The sequence below is a fragment of the Chaetodon auriga genome, chromosome 4, assembly GCF_051107435.1.
Source record: "Chaetodon auriga isolate fChaAug3 chromosome 4, fChaAug3.hap1, whole genome shotgun sequence".
NCBI lineage: Eukaryota > Metazoa > Chordata > Actinopteri > Chaetodontiformes > Chaetodontidae > Chaetodon > Chaetodon auriga.
Window position 1 is genome coordinate 28,636,573 of NC_135077.1, and position 19,976 is coordinate 28,656,548.

The 19,976-nt window shown below is 42.5% G+C and overlaps 1 protein-coding gene across 1 annotated transcript in view; it reads left to right on the top strand.

Annotated features, from left to right (window-relative positions):
* gpm6ab (glycoprotein M6Ab) overlaps nt 1-19,976 on the top strand; it is a 45,702-nt gene that overhangs the window by 15,365 nt on the left and 10,361 nt on the right. The window contains exons 2-6 of the mRNA XM_076727784.1: nt 7,019-7,211; nt 8,415-8,571; nt 8,991-9,144; nt 15,050-15,126; nt 15,317-15,382. Coding sequence (XP_076583899.1) covers nt 7,019-7,211; nt 8,415-8,571; nt 8,991-9,144; nt 15,050-15,126; nt 15,317-15,382 — 647 coding nt within the window. The remainder of the gene's footprint in view (nt 1-7,018; nt 7,212-8,414; nt 8,572-8,990; nt 9,145-15,049; nt 15,127-15,316; nt 15,383-19,976) is intronic.

Consider the following 19,976-nt stretch of genomic DNA (forward strand, 5'->3'; position numbering starts at 1 on the left):
GACAACGTTACAGGCAAAGTGGGTCAGCAGGCTCCTGCCACACCCCGGTTGGCATAGCAACAAGGCTGGTCAATTAAACCTGAGCAGCATGATGACTCACAGACACACACAAACACACACACACACTGTCATGTTTCCATCACTTTTGGGGACATTGCATAGACTTACATTCATTTCCTGGACACTTACCATAAACATAAACATAACCACTACTTGCCTAACCATAACCGTAACCCAAGTCTTCACCCTAAAACTGAATGATTTACATTAAGAAGGTGAGTCCCCACAATGTGACTGTTTAAAGACAACATAAGGAATGCATGGCCACACACACACACACACACACACACACACACACACACACACACACACACACAAACCCCTTTCTGTGCAACAGGAAGGTGAAGGAAAGGAGCACTGTTTTTGATTCTCTTCATCTTTCTCTTGCTTTGTGTAGGATTGCCACTCTGTCTACATGTAGGCTTTAGTGAGTCATTGTGGCTGCATGTGTGCTTATTTTGAAGCCCGTATGTATGTGTGGCTGATATGGACAATGGAAAAAGTACAAAATGAGCATTTTGAATTGAGAGCTCGTGATATTATTATTATTATAATTGTTTTTATTATCATTATTATTATTGGACATCCAACTTCTAGATGAGCAAGCAGTAGACGTCACAACAGGCTGATAGGTGGAGACTCCTATCAATCAAGACCTAAAAGATCCTCTTTTTTAACTTTAACATTTTCTTTGGAACAAGGAATCTTAAAATAACTACCGAGACATGGAAAACTCTTGGAGACATTATTTAATATTATTGAATATTATACTTGAATTAATGAATTTTTAATAATAGATTTCAGTGCAGTTAAAATATTTTTGGAGCCAACATCTAGAAGCACTTAGATGAAGTGTACCTTAAAACACACCCACAGGGATTTTACCAGTCAGACTTGTTGTCGTCATTTCATTAAACTCAATGGCCCCAACCATGTACTCTAATTCCTGTATATCTCAAGACAAATCAGTGAAACAGTAGCATAAGACAACCAGTCAATATAATTATTTGCTATGACACACTGAGCTGCCACCTTATCGTGGTGGAGGACTTTGAGAGCCCTAATGCCCCTGGCAGCTATGTTGCCAGGGGAAAATTCACCTTAGATAATTTTCAAGTGTGCACTGTGGCAGTCCAAAGTGGGGGCCTTGGCGGTCCGATCCTTGTGCACAGAAGCTGGCTTTTGGGACATGAAATGTCACCTCTCTGGTGGGGAAGGAGCTGGAGCTTGTGGAAGAGGTTGAGCAGTACCAACTAGACATAGTCAGGCTCACCTCGACTCATAGTGCCGGCTCTGGAGCCCTCTCTCATCCTGAAGTTGCTCACAGTGAGAGACAGAAGGCAGGGGTGGGCTTTCTGATATCCCCCAGACTGATTGTACGTTGGGGTTGCTTCCCTGCACCCTCATATTGGGGAATGGGTCCTGACTGCTTACATGCCAAACAGCAGTTCAGAGTTCCCACCCTTTCTGCAATCCTTGGGATGGGCATTGGATAATTCCTAGACCTGTCCTGCTGGGGGACTTCAACACTCACATGGGCAATGACAGCATGATCTGGAGGGGTGTGACTGGGAGGAACGGCCTGTCTGATCTGAACTTGAGCAGTGTTCAATTGCTGGACTTCTGTGCAGGTTGCAGTTTGTCAGTAACCAACAACATATTCAAACATAAGGATGTCCATTGGTGCACCAGGACACCCTAGGTCATTAATCAACTTAATAGTCCTATTGTTTAACCTGCAGCCGCATGTTTTGGTCACTCAGGTGAAGAGAGGAGCAGAGCTGTCAACTGATCACCACCTGGTGATGAGTTGGATCAGATGGCTGGGGAGGACGCAGTGCATACCTAGTAGGCCCAAACAAGTAATGGGGGCCTGCCGGGAATGTCTGGCCAAAGAACCTGTTAAGTTGGTCTTCAACTCCCACCTCTGACAGAACTTTGACCGTGCTCCAGGGGTGGCAGGGGACATTAAGTCCGAATGGGCCCTGTTCCGCTGCACCATTGTTGAGACTGCTGTTGCAAGCTGCGGCCACTGGGTCGGTAACCCCCGAACCCGCTGGTGGACACCAGAGGTGAAAAGAGCTGTCAGACTGAAGAAGGAGGTCTACAGGGCATGGTTGACCTGTGGGTCTCCACAGGCAGCTGACTACTACCGGAGAGGCAAGTGGTGTGCGGCTGTGGCGGTCGCCAAGGTAAATACTCTGGTGTGGGTGAAGCCATGGAAGAAGACTATGGATCGGCTCTAAAGGCTCTGGCAAATCGTCCAGCACCTCAGTTGGGGGAAGCGGCAACTCGCTAACACTGTTTACAGTGCTCACATCAACTGGGGATATAGTCTGGTGGTGGAAGGAATACTTCGAGGATCAACAATTCCGCAGTGGTGGATGGCCGGGAGTGGATGAGATCTGCCCTGAGCATCTCAAGGCTCTGGATGTTGTAGGGCTCTACTGGCTGACACACCTCTGCAACATTGCGTGGTCATTGGGGGCAGTGCCACTGGAGTGGCAAACCGCGGTTGTGGTCCCCATCTTCAAGAAAGGGGAGAGGAGGATGTGTTCCAATTACAGAGGGATCACACTCCTCAGCCTCCCCGGCAAGGTCTACGCTAGGGTTTTGGAGAGGAGAGTCTGATCGATAATTGAACCAGAGATTGAGAAGGAGCAATGCGGTTTTTACCCCGGCCATGGAACCTTGGACCAGCTCTATACCCTTACTAGGGTGCTGGAGGTAGTGTGGGAGTTTGTCAAACCAGTCTACTTGTGTTTTGTGGATTTGGAGAAGGCCTATGACCATGTTCCCAAGGGCATCGTGTGGGGGACCCTCTGGGAGTATGGGGTAACCATCCAGTCCCTGTACTGATGGAGTGTGAGTCTGGTCCGTGTAGCTGGTAGTAAGTCAGACCTGTTCCCAGTGAGGATTGGGCTCCACCAAGGCTGCCCTTTGTCACCAGTTCTGTTCAGAACTTTTATGGACAGAATTTCTAGATGCAGCTGAGTGGTGGAAGGTGTCAGGTTTGATGACCTGAGGATCTCATCTTTGCTTTTTGCGGATGATATGGTCCTCTTGGCGTCATTGAATCACAACCTCTTACTAGAGCGGTTCGCAGCCAAGTGTGAAGCAGCTGGGATGAGAATCAGCACCTCCGAGTCTGAGGCCATGGTCGTCAGCAGGAAAAGGGTGGATTGCCAGCTCCAGGGAGAAGGTCCTCCCCCAAGTGGAGGACTTTAAGTATCCTGGGGTCTTGTTCACAAGGGAGGGTAGGATGGAATGGGAGGTCGATAGGTGGATTGGGACGGTGGCTGCAGGCACTCAAACAGTCCGTTGTGGTGAGGAGGGAGCTAAGCCAGAAAGCAAAGCTCTCAATTTACCATTCAATCTTTGTTCCGACCCTCACCTATGGTCATGAACTTTGGGTAATGACCAAAAGAACAAGATCACGAATACGGGCAGCCAAAATGAGTTTCCTCCACAGGGTGGCTGGGCTCAGCCTTAGAGACAGGGTGAGGAGCTCGGACATCCAAGAGAAGCTTGGAATAGATCCGCTGCTGAGAGAAACCAATTGGATGTCTCCCCAGGGGAGGTGTTCTGGGCATGTCCGTCAGGGAGGAGACCTCTGGGCTGACCCAGGACAAGCTGGAAGGATTATGTCTCTCAGCTGGCCTGGGGATGCCTCTGGATCCCTCAGCAGAAGCTGGTGGAAGGGGGCTGGGGAACGGGCTGTCTGGGCTTCCTTGCTGAGGCTGTTGGCCCCATGACCCAGACCTGGATAAGCTGAAGAAGACGATGATGGTGACACCTATTTGCACTGTACCAGCTGTATCAGAGACAAAAATTTTTGGTGTGTTAAAGGTCTGTACCCAGTTTTGATAAGATGCAGTCGTGTTACCTGCCCTCCTTATGTTACAGTTATTGTGTTTTCAAGGGGGTACACATTGTCATAAATATGATATATGGATTTTTACAATATTTATGGATTGACGACCTTCCCCCTGACCTGTGGCCTTTTCCCCTCACTATTCTAAAAGGGGAGAGATTACCCTTTATCTGGTAGCAACTACATGAAATCACAGTTACAAATGCAGCCACACAAGTGAGTCATTTGAAATGCCTGAATTGTTGGTGCATTGTTCACAGCCACTGCACAATTATATAAAATGGCAGTTGAAGAACTCTAATTAATCAGGTCAACACAGGAGGTTGATGTAGAAAAAGACAGTGATCACAAGTAAATCCTCACCAGCACTGACTGAGACACTGAGCAATTGCATTAAAGATTAAAATTGGATCCATCTAGATTTATTTTCAAGTACCCACAGGTTGACATTATTTATGTTTAGTTTTTTTAATGATGTAAAGTGAGGATATAGATGGCAAGCCTTGGATATGCTCCATCAAAACTGCTAATATATCTGTAACTTGGAATATTTGTTCTTATCTCCTAAGTTGCATCATGTTGTGACAACTCAAATAAGTTGCACCTTACATCATCCTCTGTTTATACCCCGGATGCAGACGTTCACTCACCCCATTCGCTCCCAGCTCGCGGCAGTTTTTAAATACTCCCACATCTGCCTCCACTGAGGGGGAGAGAAAGAGAGTGCAGCGGAAGAGTCGGAGCAACACGCTCATAAAGTAGACGTAGTAGTACGGTAGAAAAAAATCTGTTTTCTCATGTCTGTACACTTCGTGCGCCGTCTCCGTTCCGTCTCCCGCCGATCACTTTGGTTCGTCATTGGCTTACTCCGCTGTTGTCGAGGCCAGTCAGCTTTCCACGCCCAGCAGCCAGACCCGGACCGGATTCCGGACTGACTGGACTGACTGACTGACTTACAAAACGGGGTCAGTGAGTAGATGGTTTCTTTTGGTTGATATTTTAAAGAAAAGAAAAAGGCCTATAAACTGAACTGAACTGAACTGAACTGAATGTTTTTGGTTGTTTGGAATTGAACTGAATCGTTTTTGTTTTTTTGTTTTTTTTGCTCCTTTTTGATTGGACTGTTGGAAAAACCCGGAGTGGAATTTTGAGCTGGATTTTTTGCCTTAGGTTGTGGATTGTAGTTTTTGAGTTGGACTTTGGGGGAGGGAATTTGGATGTTTCTGCCTTGTTTTGTTTTTTTCCTCAATATATGGTTGCATTTGAATGAATTGAGTGTGTGTTTTTATTGTGTGTGTTGTTTAATGTGCAGGGGGTCTGTATAACTACACTGGCGTCCTTTGTGGAGGTTTGAGGTAAAACAAACAAACATGAACTAAATAATCAAAACAAATTCAAAAGAAAAACTGAACTCAATCGACTGACTGATTCAGTTAACATTTTAAATGCCAGGAGAGACACCTGGCTGGCACCCCTAAAATCACCATTAAAAATAATACAAAATTAGAGTTTCCAGACTAAACCTGTCACAATGTAAGTGATGATATGTGTGTAATGTGAAAACAATACTTGTCTCACAGATAGCACTTTACAAGTTACACTTGCATCTACTAGTATCTAGCCATGCAGGCAGCTGTGACTTCATATGACCAGGTTTTGATCCTCTGTCGCCATCCCAATACAATGGAAATTAAGGGAATTTTGTTTGTGGTGCTCGCAGCACTGAAAAAATGTATTTTAAAAAAAAAAATCAGTAGCAACATCACTTTCTATAAATAGTGTCTTGGTTTTTCTGGTTTAGTCCATCACACATGCTGTTGACCTTTACCAAATTGGACCGTTTCCCCCATAAATGGAAAGTACTGTTCTAACCAGCTTTCTTGCCTCAGCTCTCTGATAAGTGACAGAGTACTTTAATTTATCTCAAGGACTTGTGGGAAGGTTGTCTTCCTCCTTGCACATGAGCTAGACTAGCAACTTCCTCGACTTGTTCTTTAAGCTAAACTAAGCATCCTAGCTGTTTGTCTGTACTGGACAGATGAAACCATTACCATTTGGCCCAGCTGATTCGGGGTAAGATGGAAATAAATGCACTTGTCAAAATGCTGTGTTCTTGGAAAGTAAGCCACTTCTTTCAACTGTACCTACCTTAGTATGTTGCTTATATCGCTTATATCACCATTACTGTAGAAAATCCTCACTCACTTCCCAGTTAACCAGCCCACACCATCGCGCTGCTTTCATGTTCCCTGCCCCAAACGCACTCATGCAACAAGGCTACCACTCGCACAGCGTAATGCACACACCTGATGACGATCACCTGATTAGACACGCATAGAACATGCCTGGGTGCAATGCGCCACGTTTTGCACCCGGATGGTTTGCCCCAGACCCCAACACTTCTCCTATCTCCTGGCCTGCAGAAATAATCCTGTGTGTGTCTTTGAAACATGTGTGGTTTCCCTTTCCTCCTGCCTTTGAGGATGGGCTGTATATCCGACATCTGCATGCAGTTTGAAGTAGCCGCGAGTGCGGCACTACCACAAGTATTGTCTGCAACATAACGTGGGCTCTATGTGTAAGTGGTTAATGTGTAAATACATAAATATTTAGTTTCTAACATATTGATTTATTCTGAGTGAATTGATTTGTTAATGCTGCAATGGATTATGTGTATGTGTGTTATTTCTGATGGAAAGTTTTGGTTTTTTGTTATAGCACACACACACCCACACACCTGCAAACTAATTTCCTGTACAAGAAACTAGAAAAGAAAGAGAAGTATCAATAAATGCCCATTTGAGGCGAACTTCACTTGGCCTGTGTCCTGCTTCCAATTCCCCAACCATCTGACCGTGGTTTGCCTGTTCCCCGCCTCTTTCTACACTGTCCCAGTGCCTCACCTTACCCAGAGTGTATTCCGCTCTTTTCAATTACCATTATGCGCATACTTGCTTTTCACCATTAGTTTTCTGAATCATCTGAAAAATACATTTGAACATTCTGCGACTGCTGTAATATTGATACTGAATATGTTAAAGATACTGTTTTTTTTTTTTGTGTGTGTGTGTGTCTTTTGTGTAGGTTGTAAGGAGTGCTGTGAGCGATGTGTGGGCAGTCTCCCCTGGGCCTCTCTCATCGCCACTATTCTCCTCTACATGGGTGTGGCCTTGTTCTGTGGGTGTGGCCATGAGGCTTTGAGTGGCACCATCACCATCCTCCAGAACTACTTTGAAGTAATCAGAGCGCCGGGAGAAACACTGGATGTGTTCACCATGTGAGCGATTTGTTTTTACCTTAATTTCTCAGGAATATTAAAGAACCATACCTGAAGATTTTCATGGTTTCACACTATAGCTATAAATTGCAACATACATCACATTACACTCAAGTTTCTCAGTTGATTTCCTATTTTCCAAGCAGCAGTGTATGTTTGTTTCAGTGCTGCAACAGTAATCAATGCACAGATTTTGCTGATTTTGTCAGAAAGTATGCATGTACACATCAAATATTACATCTTAATGCATTATTGAACAAGCTGAATTCGACACTTACACATGCTGTTTCTGTATTTACACTGGTCCAGTGAAGCAATGGCCATGCATTATGCCAATGTCTTGAGAAGATTTATTTTATTTGTCTCTTTTTTGTACTAAAAGAAAATAGAGGAGATAAAACATTCAAACATACGTCATAAGTCCTTTTAAAGTCTCTCAAGCTAGTGTCCATTGATACACAGGCCCAACAATGTTAGCACAAAAGAAATGTGCCGAAATTGAATAAAAACTAATGAAACATATAACATTGTCCATGTAAAAGTACATCAACATTATACACAAATAAAAAGCAAATGAATGACAATTATGATGTGCGCCTCTGCATGTAGAATAGTGATATTTTGGTGCCATGTCTTTCCTCTTCCATCTTATTTATATAACATTTTTAGCCAATTTTTGAATGGCTGCATGAACTCAAATAATCATGAATTTGAGACAGAAACATAAACATCTCAATGTTTCTGAGACAGCTGCAGTTTCAAATATTTGAGTGAACAAAGCTTTTTAACAGATCAGACCCAAAACACCGTAGACCTATTTACAAAGTTTTTGTTGTTTGTTTTTTTGTGTTGGAAATGGACCTCCACAGCTAAAGGCATAACAACAAAGCATACTGACCTTTCTGCCTTGGATCACACATGGAAATAAACCCAATGGGAATCAGACATGTGAAAGTGAGTGATCTGACCATACAAGTTTTCGACTCATTGTAAGGGGAAAAGTGCAGGTAACCTCACCCACTGCCAGGTCCAGGCTCATCCTTGTTCATTATCTCTGACTGGTTTATGGCAATTACACAATGTAATTTAGCTGAAGATACATGTTTAGTCTACAAATAACACTTCAAGATGCAGTCTAGCATAAAAATAACCAAATCCTCATTAATCACTGACACTGTGGGTGTGTATATGTTTTCTCCACAGTATTGACATCCTGAAGTACATCATCTATGGCCTTGCAGCTGGATTCTTTGTGTTTGGCGTACTTTTGCTGGTGGAGGGCTTTTTCACCACTGGAGCTATTAGGGATCTCTACGGAGAGTTCAAGATCACTGCCTGTGGACGTTGCCTGACTGCATTTGTAAGAAATCTTTATAATCAATAGATTTAATGATATACTGATATTTTGATGAAACCTTAGAATGCATTGTCATTCATAAAAACATACTCTTTCTTTTTATTATATATACTGTATATATAATGTACTGTATATTATGTAGTGATGAAGTTGGACAGCACTGACACTGCCCTCTGAAGCACAGCAAACATTGGAGTGTTTCTGTAAAGTACTGTTTAGAACAAGCCCAAAGCTGTCTTGAGTGCAGAGGAGAAAGACAGCTTTCTCGTGTGGACCTGTGGAGACAGCAACCACACACACACACACACACACACACACACACACGCACACACACACACACACGCACTTTTTGGTGATTTAAGACATCACTGATGAAAAACATCATCTCTGCCATTCATTATGACTTGTCTCTGTGTTTGCAGCTGATGTTCCTGGCCTACTTGTTCTTCCTGGTGTGGCTCGGAGTGACAGCATTCACCAGCCTGCCGGTCTTCATGTACTTCAACGTTTATTCCATGTGTCAGAACACCAGCTTGGTGGAGGGAGCCAACCTCTGCCTGGACCTGCGTCAGTTTGGTATGTACCATGATAATTTGTGAGGTCTCTGAAATAGATGGTTGGATGTGTCATATTTACCTCTCATATCTATTTTTAGAATTGAAATTGTAAGTTTACCATCTTTGCATTATGTTGTGTAATGTTGTAAAGTTATGCCAGCCAGTACTAACCTGCAGTATGTAGCGCAAATCCAGTGGTAAGAAAGAAAGTAAAAGAACCTGTCTGACAAGAGATACATAAACTTTTCGGCTTATATGACACAGGGTGTAAAAGGCTGCTTTTAATTGTGCAGTCAGGTTACACTTTTAAATTCCATTCACTCAGTTCAAAGGAGATAAGAAGACAGAGAAAAGCCTTTATCTCTCTTCGCTACTTGGGTTCAAGCCCGGTGAACTTTGTCCTACCTCTGAGTGTCCCCATTCGTCCACTGTGTTTCTCTTGAAGAACTGTTGGTTTGACATTTTCTAATCAGAATATTCTACTGAAATTTTTCTTGCATCCCAGGACGTATAGTGTTTCACATAAATAACGAAACACAACATTTAAGCACACAACAGAACAAATGCTATACCATTATTTCCAAATTATTGCCCATATTGATTTGTATTGGATGATGTTATTCAGGTTATACGATTTGAAAGAAAAATCAATTTTTCCTACTTTTGGGATTTATTAAAGTGGATATAGTTTTCACATTATCCACAGAAACTGTTCAGAGGTTTTTCCCCACTGCATGTCATCATTCTTTGTCACTCTTTCATATGAGCACTATGACATCAAACGTAATGAGCCCAATGGAGCCAGAGTAAGTGAAATACAAAATGGGCCATTTCTGGTTTTTGGCAATTCCTTTTATCATTGTGATGTTTCAGTTGGGGAATGAAGAGGTCTGTGTCCATTCAGCTCAGTTGTTATTTCAATAAAAATGAAAAAACTATCCAAAAACTAAAAATGGAAGCTACATGTTTTTTGGTTTTGATTTTAAACCAAAAACAGAAAAATGAAATCATGTTGTTTGGAAACAAAAGATGCAGTTACCAAAATTCAAGAAATGGTCCAATTCTAGTTTTTGCAATATTTTTTTCATCTTAAAGTTTTTATTTCTCATTTGAGGTAGACAATAGAAAGGTAGACAAATGGCAAGCGGAAGCGCACTGTAAAAACACCAAAATAAAAGCTAAGCTGATAGAATGGCCATTGCATTAGTTTAGACATGAAATGTCTTTTATCCAAAGGAAATGTGTGGTGGATGAACTATTTGCCTTGTATGAATTAATACCCTACTTAATTACAGTATATGTGGAAATACACTGTGTGGTCCTTCCCAAATATTAACATGACATTCACAGAGTAACAGGCTACCAAATAACTTAATAATCTACGACATGATCAAGCTACTGTTCACTTTTTATAGCTACTGTTTGATGTGTCAGTAATTTGTACAGTATTGTAGATTCTGGGAATGTTCTTCAAATGCCACTAGAAGCCAGATAGTAACTGTTATGCTCCATGCTTCGTTATCTACACCGATCAGACATAACATTATGACAACCTGCCTAATATTGTGTTAGTCCCCCTTTTGCTGCCAAAACAGCTCTGATCCATCGAGGCATGGGCTCCACTAGATCCCTGAAGGTGTGCTGTGGTATCTTGCACCAAGATGTTAGCAGCCGATCCTTTAAGTCCTGTTAGTTGCGAGGTGGGGCCTCCACGGATCGGAGTTGTTTGTCCAGCATATCCCACAGATGCTCGACTGGATTGAGACCTGGGGAATTTGGAGGCCAAGGCAACACCCCAAACCTGTTGTTGTGCTCCTCAAACCATTCCTGAACCATTTTTATTTTGTAGCACGGCATATTATCCTGCTGAAAAAGGTCACAGCCATCAGGGAATACCGTTTCCATGAAAGGGTGTACATGGTCTGTAACAATGCTTAGTTAGGTGGTGCGTGTCAAAGTAACATCCACATGGATAGCAGGACCCAAGGTTTCCCAGCAGAACAATGCCCAAATCATCACACAGCCTCCGCCGGCTTGCCTTCTTCCCATAGTGCATCCTGGTGCCATGTGTTCTTCAGGTAAGTGAGGCACACGCACCTGACCATCCACCTGATGTAAAAGAAAACGTGATTCATCAGACCAGGCCACCTTCTTCCATTGCTCTGTGGTCCAGTTCTGATGCTCGTGCCCCTTGTTGGCGTTTTCGGTGGTGGACAGGGGTTAGCATGGGCACCCTGATTGGTCTGCGGCTATGCAGCCCCATATGCAACAAACTGCAATGCACTGTGTATTCTGACACCTTTCTATCAGAACCAGCATTAACTTTTTTTTCGCAATTTGAGCAACAGTAGCTCGTCTGTTGGATCAGACCACAAGGGCCAACCTTCACTCCCCACGTGCATCAATGAGCGTTGGCCACCCATGACCCTGTTGCCGGTTCACCTCCTTGGACTCCAGGCTAATGTGTCCTGCAAGGACTAATGTTGTAATGCTCTGCATTGTAACGAGAATGCTGATAGAGGACAAGCCACCACATCATCAGGGGATCCTCTTTTCAAATTGAGCCTTCCAAAATCCAGGAAGGGAGAGTGCAGAGCCAAACCAGTGAAGCCTCCATATCTTCCCTGGGCGTCTGACGTATTCAAAGTACAACATATGATGGGCTAAATGCCTGTAACGACTGAGAAAAATGAACATTATGTTGGTCAAGAGGTTCTATAATGTCAACATCTGTATTCAAATTTTTCTAATTTGGATTCAGTGAAACCTTCACTTGTACTGTATTTCCATGTATAAATATTAATGACTGTGGTCAATAAACTTTTATTGTATATCTGTAAAATGTTTCATGTGAATAAATGTGTAATATACAGTATTTGCTTAGGAAAAACTTGGCTTCCTAGCGTGAGCATTGACCATCTGAACTGTGCGCATCTCACGCTGCCCCCTGTACAGACGGCACTCGTATTGAAGAAAATAAAAATAGAAAGACAGTTTTTGACTAACCTTTCAGAAGCGTCCTGCTGAATTCTCTGAGTCTGAGGTTCTGTAGGAACCTCCCCTCCCTTCAGGATCTGATTCAGGTTCAAACACATACAGTTGAACGACTGACGCACTTGGTCTGTTCATTGCCGCCATGTCCGCTACTTTCACATGGGTTGTGCTACATTAGAGTCTAAGCTCTCCTCATTACCACGGTAACATAGGTGGGGCAGCAACAGGTCATTTGCATTTAAAGCTGCAGACACTAGAAACAGCACATTGTGAAAGGGACTGAAACAGAGAGAAATAGAGGGAGGCAAGACTCTTCCTAAAAGCTATTTCTAGTAAACAGCTTCAGCGACATGCGACATTACTTCATAATATGGCACCTTTAAGTTGTCATCAGTTACCATAACCTATATAGAGTCTTTCCAGCATGAGAAATTCTGGCCTTGTACATTGTAAAGATGTACAGTAGATATCAGCAGAAGACACATAATTATAGGCAGGCTGTTAAAGGACGCTGGCTGAAGCAACAACATCTCACTCGACCCAAACATCACCAACCTTATTGATTTTATTGTAAATTGTTTTTTACAGTAACGGTACTGTTTGATTGAGCTTTTATAATCACCTAACCATGAGATAAATGAATTTTTTCATATTATAAAATTATTTTTGCCAAGATAATCCATCCCACCTCACAGGTGTGGCATATCAAGATGCTGATTAGACAGCATGAATATTCCTTAGGCTGGCCACAATAGAAGGCCAATTTGGCAATGAGACTTCTCCAGCATGCCGCTTAAATGGAGAGAGAGATGATTAGCTGAAAGACACCATGTGCACTGTCTGCCCTGCCACCCAGCCTGGCCATACATCCACTGCCACACTGGAGGGAGGGAACCAAAACCAGAAATTAGCCCAAAGCAAGAGAGCACCGAAAAAAGAAAAACAAAGTAACCAGCCCAGATTTTCTAACACTGTTGTTATTACCAAGTCCAGAATGTTCCCGTGCTGATGAGTGGCTTCATTTACATGTTGTGTAAGTTCAAAGCTGGCCAGTAAATTCACAAGCTCCATAGCTTTGGAGCCATTGTTTCTGGGTTTTTTTAGGTATCCATTTAGGAATCATCATATTTAGTTGAACTAAGTGTGATCAGCTCTGAGAGTTCCTGCATAAACACTGATGAATGTCTTGGTGGTCCATATAATGTAATGATGAGCACTGGTATTTGTGCTTTTAGCTCAAGAGCAAAATATTCAAATGATATAAATTCACCAGGGTCAATATCATTTCAATCCTCAATGATACCCCATGAAAATGGCAAGGCAAGTACCCTTGAAAGGTGACTGGCAAATGTCAGGATGACTCTTTCATTGAAGGCTCAAAGGATTTGAGGCAGCTGGATGGAAGGGTAGCTGGCTCAGGACAGACAGACAGACAGACAGACAGACAGACATAGATAGATTTGCAGATGTTGAAGGATGCCAGCCTTCTGAGGACAGGCAGGCTGCAGACTCTCAAGCCCAAAGCTAATCAACCACTTGGCATGCGGAAGGTGGAGGCTAGTAGACTTTATGCTAGCAGGTCGAGGAGCAGACTAGAAGCAAGTGAGCTGGCTGCTAATAGGCTTAGATGTGAGCACAGGTTGTATTTTTACAGGCTGGGCCAGCAGATAGCAGGCCTGGAATCAAGCTGCAGGCTAGTAGGCTGGATGGTAGTGTAATAGTGTATAAAGTGGTCAGTAGTTTGGTGGGCTGTGAGAAGTTCACTCCATTTTGTGTGTATGAAGAGCAAAATGAGGCACCAAATGCCCCTATTTATGTGAAGAGAGCCTGATGAAGAAAACCTGGGTTAATAAAGAAAGCTGATAACCACGGATGAGAAAACCATTATCTCTGACTTGGGTTTTAGGTTTTGGCAAGCCAACTCACACAAAGAAAACTTAGCTTCATTTTATCCCAGCTGACTCGCTCACATTTGTTTGGGTAACAGTTCACAGCCAAATGGAGCCAAATGGCAGTCTTAGACTTTAAACATCACCAACAAAAATGGTGGATGAGAATTTACCAATATGCACACAAATATAACAAGCAATGTGCAAGGCAAAAGGGAAGACTGTCCACATCTTTTACAACTTTTTTTTGATCAAAGTAAAAAACACAAATAGAATCCACGGGTTAGCGCTGTTTCTCTTGTTTAACAGGAAAAAATGGCATATCTCTAGCTCAAACCATCGAGGTGTAATGAAGCTCTAAAGACAACATGATATTTTGGAAAACATATGATCCCAGGCATTTGAGAATTGCACAGGAGAATGAGACTTATGGGATGCTCGACCCTTGCAATTGAGAACTGATGTTTATGGTTTCTGTCTATGACACCATATTAAACAATACAATTAAAAGACAGATTCATTGTAATTAGCTACCTTTGCACATATTAACAATACATACTGTATTTCCATCAAATATCACAATGGTTATGTATTATTTTACATGATACTTTACAGCATGTTGTTTATGTGGTCAAAGATCAGAAGTGTCTCTAGCAGTACTGCCATCTACTGTCCAAATTGTAAATGCGCCTCCTGTTAGCAAACCAACCAATATGTCTAATGAACATGGGGAATAATTACAACTTTTCATTTGAAAGAAAATTTCTGGCTCATAACGTTTTGGATTCCTATGACAATTTTGATGTCACTGTGATTGTACTCCCACCAGCAGCACACTGTGGTCATACTGGGAGGATCCCAATGGCGAACAGTGTAGGACCAATTGCTATCAATTACATACAGAAACGTTTTCACAAATGTAGGGAAGAATCAACCAAAGGTTCTTCAGTTAATTCATTAGCCTTCTTTCAAAATGTAGACAGGTGATGTAGAAGGGCAGAGTGACAAAATGTTTGTGCTTTTAATGTTTTGGTTTGCCAGGAGCTGTGACCATCTCTGAGGAGAAGAAGGTGTGTACAGGATCTGAGAAGTTCTTCAAGATGTGTGAATCCAATGAGGTAAGAGGAAACATGGAGAGAGTGAGGGGGGAACAGACTTGTGGTTTATGTAGATTAGTATTTGAAGTGAGATGCAATTACAGTGACTTATGACCTGTATCAAAACATACACCAAAAAATAGTAATAATAGTAAAAAAGATTAGAAAAATCCAAACTCAACAAAAATGACACTTCTGTTATGTCTTACAGCTGGACTTGACTTTCCATCTCTTCGTGTGTGCACTGGCAGGAGCAGGAGCTGCTGTCATCGCTATGGTGAGTAAACCATTATCTTCATATCTGATTGGCTATGGGTCTGGAGTACCAATTGGTACTGATTGGTATGACCTTTAACCCATGGATCAATTTTCCAATATGAAAAAATGGACACATAGGTCACAAGAACACCTTTTGTATTCCATACTCAAAAAGAATTGTACTACATATGTAATATGTTTTTAAAATAAAATGTCCTCTATTTGTGGGGTTCGCAGTTGTTGTCAGAAGTGCAAATGATAGAAGCCTCATTTTCAAATCCACCTAAAGGGAGATAGAGAGAGAGAGAAAGAGATAGGAGTGAATCTGCTCTTGTGTTTCTGGAGTAATATAGATGATGAGTCATCCAGCTTTTGAGGTGTGGAGGGAATTCATTCTGTCAGATATCTCTCTCTATGCTGTATGTATTCAGCAAGTACTTACTAACCTGTGCCCATCCTGTTGGTTAATGTTGTTTCTCTCTCCTGTCCACCACCAGTGTAAAAAACAGAGCATTAACATACATACATCTTTTTTCTGTACCTGTTTATTCTTGTGCAGAGTCACATGGGGTCAAACAGTCTCAAACTCCCCAACTGTTTTACTTCAGAGAAATAAATTGTGAAGCCTTAAGGACCTTGGTAGAATGAGGGACATCTAAGTTCACAACAAATACTGAAAGTGAGGAATCAGATTCATGTCTACTTTGTGGTAGCTGGTATAGTAGTTTTTTTTCTTGCTTGTGAGATGTCAAAGCTTAAGATGTAGCATAAATCAAACAGGGTAATATGAAAAAGAACCCTATCAATATGTATGCTTTTATGCAGTTTACGATATATGCAAATCATTTTTTTGACTTCCTTATGCCTCTACAATGAGAGGGAATACTGTATGGTGGGCATGCAAAAGGGTGTCTTCATGATGGAGTTGTGGAAGAGAAAGCATTCAGAATACGAAAATTTTGTTCAATGACTAATGTAAAAAACAATACAAAAAAATCACCAAGTCACCAAATCACCATCAAATCTAGGTTTGTTACACAGAGCTATCTGAAAAATCGTCCATGGAAACAGTTTGCAAAACTGCAGGCAGTTTCAAAAAATGCTTGGCAAGTGATTGGATGAATCATCTGTCTATCATCAGCTAACTTCAGCCAATCAGATCAATGAACATACCCGAATCCAATTGAGACCATACAATAACATTTTTACCATCAAGAAGAAACCTTAAGTGCTGTCCTTTGCTCTTCTTTCAATGAAGAAATACTCTCCAGCTAATCTTGTCAAGAGCCACCATTATTGTTTTCAAACGAACTGTCGCTTCTTGCATTCCTCACACCTAAACCATGTCCATAGCTGCTGGTAGTTCCTCAAAGGATGCTAATTGTCTGAACGACTGTGGTTTGGCCACAAGCATATTGGGTCTATGGGTTTATCCCCTTATATACGTGCAGGCATGAAGATTTTCTTTTAATTGTTCACGCTCTGACCCCAAATTTTCTTCAGCATCAAGCAGTCAAGAACAAAAGAAAAGTTGGAGAGGCTCAGCCACTCTGAAGCTGTCCCTTGTGCCCTACCTGTCAAACCAACCACATCCTGGCAAACCTTCAATCCTGCTTTGAGGTTTGCTTTGGTGCTGCGGCTGCCTGTCAGTATTGTGCATACTTGTTGCTGTGGAACTCCGTCAGAGGCCTTTATGGTGCTTCAGGTGGAGGGCCACGGTGACCAAAGCTGGGCTGACTGCAGTGGTGTCCCTCCACAGGATGAAACAGACCAGCTAATCTTCAGCAGCAACCTTTCAGACATCCCAAAAAGGGACCCAGAGGGCAGACACAATTCAAATGGCTAAGCTAACCACATCCTGGGCTCTCCTCCCAATTCTCCAGTCTTCCCAATGGGAGAGCTGAACTGATTGCAAGGATAGGGCTCCATATCTGTGGCTTTCCCTGTACATGCCACAATCAGGAGCTCTGCCGCTCTTTCCTTCTCCACATTAGTCTGCCAGGCATATGCAAGCTGTAAAAGTACTTTTTGATTGTTCTTATCTCTATCTGCTACGGGCATTAAGCCCTGGGCTATTTCCCCAGAGCGTGTAACTGACATTGAGAAGGCTATGATGGCTATCAATGGTAGCTGCATCTTTGATTATGGTGTTGCAGACTATAATGCAGAGAATGTTTGGCTGCACATATATCAGCTTCTCCCTCTCATCAGACGGAAACTACAGGATGGTCCCATATGCCCCACTTGGTTGTTTGCATCACTCCTTTTAAGTGTCACAGCTCACCTGCATGAAGCAGCCGGGAAAGCAGAGTATGCAAAGAGCCACACCTCCTGGAGCCCAGCCATAGACACAGCATAGCCAAGATGCTTTCTATAGTGTCTTCCTCTGGCAGCTGTGGCTCAGCAGGCCCTGCACTGCCCCAGCAACACATCCCCCAGAACGCACACTGTGATTCTCCATGAATGCACGAGACAGCCCTCCACTGGGACTGGATTGATTCTCTCCCCAGACGTTACAAATTACACCGAGTTCCCCTGATTCCTCACTGCTAAGCATGCATTTAGGCAGAGAATCTAGTGGTCATTCTGGTGGGAGCTGGACAGTGACATCCTCCACCCAGTGGCGTTGCTAGGGTCTCTTGGGGCTCCAAGCAAGAAATCCCTGGGGCCCCCCAGCCCACCCCTGCACGCTGCAACAATTTGGTGTTTGCTCACATAAATGGACAATTTCTGGGACATTTGAGATGAATACTGAAAAAATACATTAGTGGTTCTCAAGGTGAGGTCCAGGGACCAACAGAGGTCCCAGAAAGCCCAGGCCTATCGATAAGCGTTGTCGTAAATAAGTGGCCGGGGGCCCCCTAGTGGCTGGGGGCTCCAAGCAACTGCCTGGCTTGCCTGTCCGCACGCCCCGCCCCTGCCTCCACCTTCGATTCATAGGCTAATGTCAGTGGCCCTGCTACAGTTCAGTTCCAGTCATTCTGGCATTACGATGAATGATGCTATCGTCTGCTTCCTACATAGATCACTCTCTTACTTGGAAAAGCCTGGGAGAGTTGAGAGAGTAATGTTTTTTGATTTCTTCAGTGCCTTCAATACCATTCAGCTCAAGCTTTCAAAGTTTCTGAAGGACAAGATGGAGCCCACCAAACACAGTATGTGAGGAAACAAGACTGTGTGTGTGATATGGTTGTCTGCAGAACAGTGGCCCCATAAGGAACAGTGGCTCCCTTACTCTTCATTCTCTACACTACAGGCTTCATGCACAAATAAGCTAGAACAAGGTAAAAAGTTATCTGATGGCTCTGCAATCATCGGCCTCATGACAGAGAGAATACAACAGTAAACCGAGCAGGGTACAGCACCACAGTGGGAGCCAGAGCAGAACTGTATCCCCAAAGGAGACTCAGGTCTTTTGGAGTGCAGGGGGCACTGCTGAGGACGTTTTTCCAACTTTGCAGTGGTACCAGTCATCGTCTATGGAGTGCTCTGCTGGGGCAACAGCATCTCAACTGCTGAGAGCAAGAGGCTTAACAGACTTGGACCTAGACTTAGACCAGTGGTTCCCAACCTTTTTTCCTTGAAGCCCCCCTTGCCTGTGTCCAAGACAAGCCAGGCCCCCCAACCCCAACTCCTACCTGCATACACGCACTAAAAGAATAAAGTGATTAATTACAAACTTTTATTTGCAAAAATAAACAGCAGCTGCAGGTTTTTGTTTTTATCCAATTGGGTGTGTTATTGGGATTTTTTTTTAATTTAATGTGCACAAATATAATTTTGGTAACCTCACAACCTCAGTACAGATAAAATTGTGCGCACCCCCTGTGATCTCTGGACCCCAGGTTGGGAACCACTGACGTAAACTTTTGCTTTATTGATCCCAATTTGGGACATGATTTTGTTACAGCAGCAGTTTAAACATACACATAAACATAAAATATATACAATATAGAAGAATAAGGATGAGTAATGAAAACTAAGAGAAAAAGAATGTTCTCAAAAAATATAACTAAGCATATAAACATGGAATAACAACAAATGTTAAAAATATAATTAATATAAAAAATCAATATAACTAGTCATGTGACCCATTGTTCATACAAAAATCCATTATAGCTGCTTTAAAGTACACTCAAAAGAAGTCAGTATGCAGAATACACATGTTTTTTGCAAGATTGTTTTTGTAAATATTTTAAGCTTTATTTGATAATTGACAGCACAAAGAGACAGAAGGGCAGGTAGATAGGGGCTTGACATGCAACAAACGCTCCCAACTGGAATCAAAGCAGGGATATTGCAATTATGATATTCCATTAACTATGGGATTGATGATATAACACAAGATAAGACTTTATTTATCCCATACTAGGGAAGTTAAGTCATTACAGCCAGCAAGTATTACAAAAAGTAAAAACAGTGGCACAGAAGGATCAAGATAAAAAAGTATTCAGGATACAGAATAGAAAAACAACTATGTATGTGTACATTATATACAGAATATAAAAATACTTAATGCTAAATTTTAGTACTTTTAATACTGCTTTTACTAGTACTATTCTAATTTTCCTATATTCCTATTCCTAAAACCACTAATGTCTGTTGTATTGCAC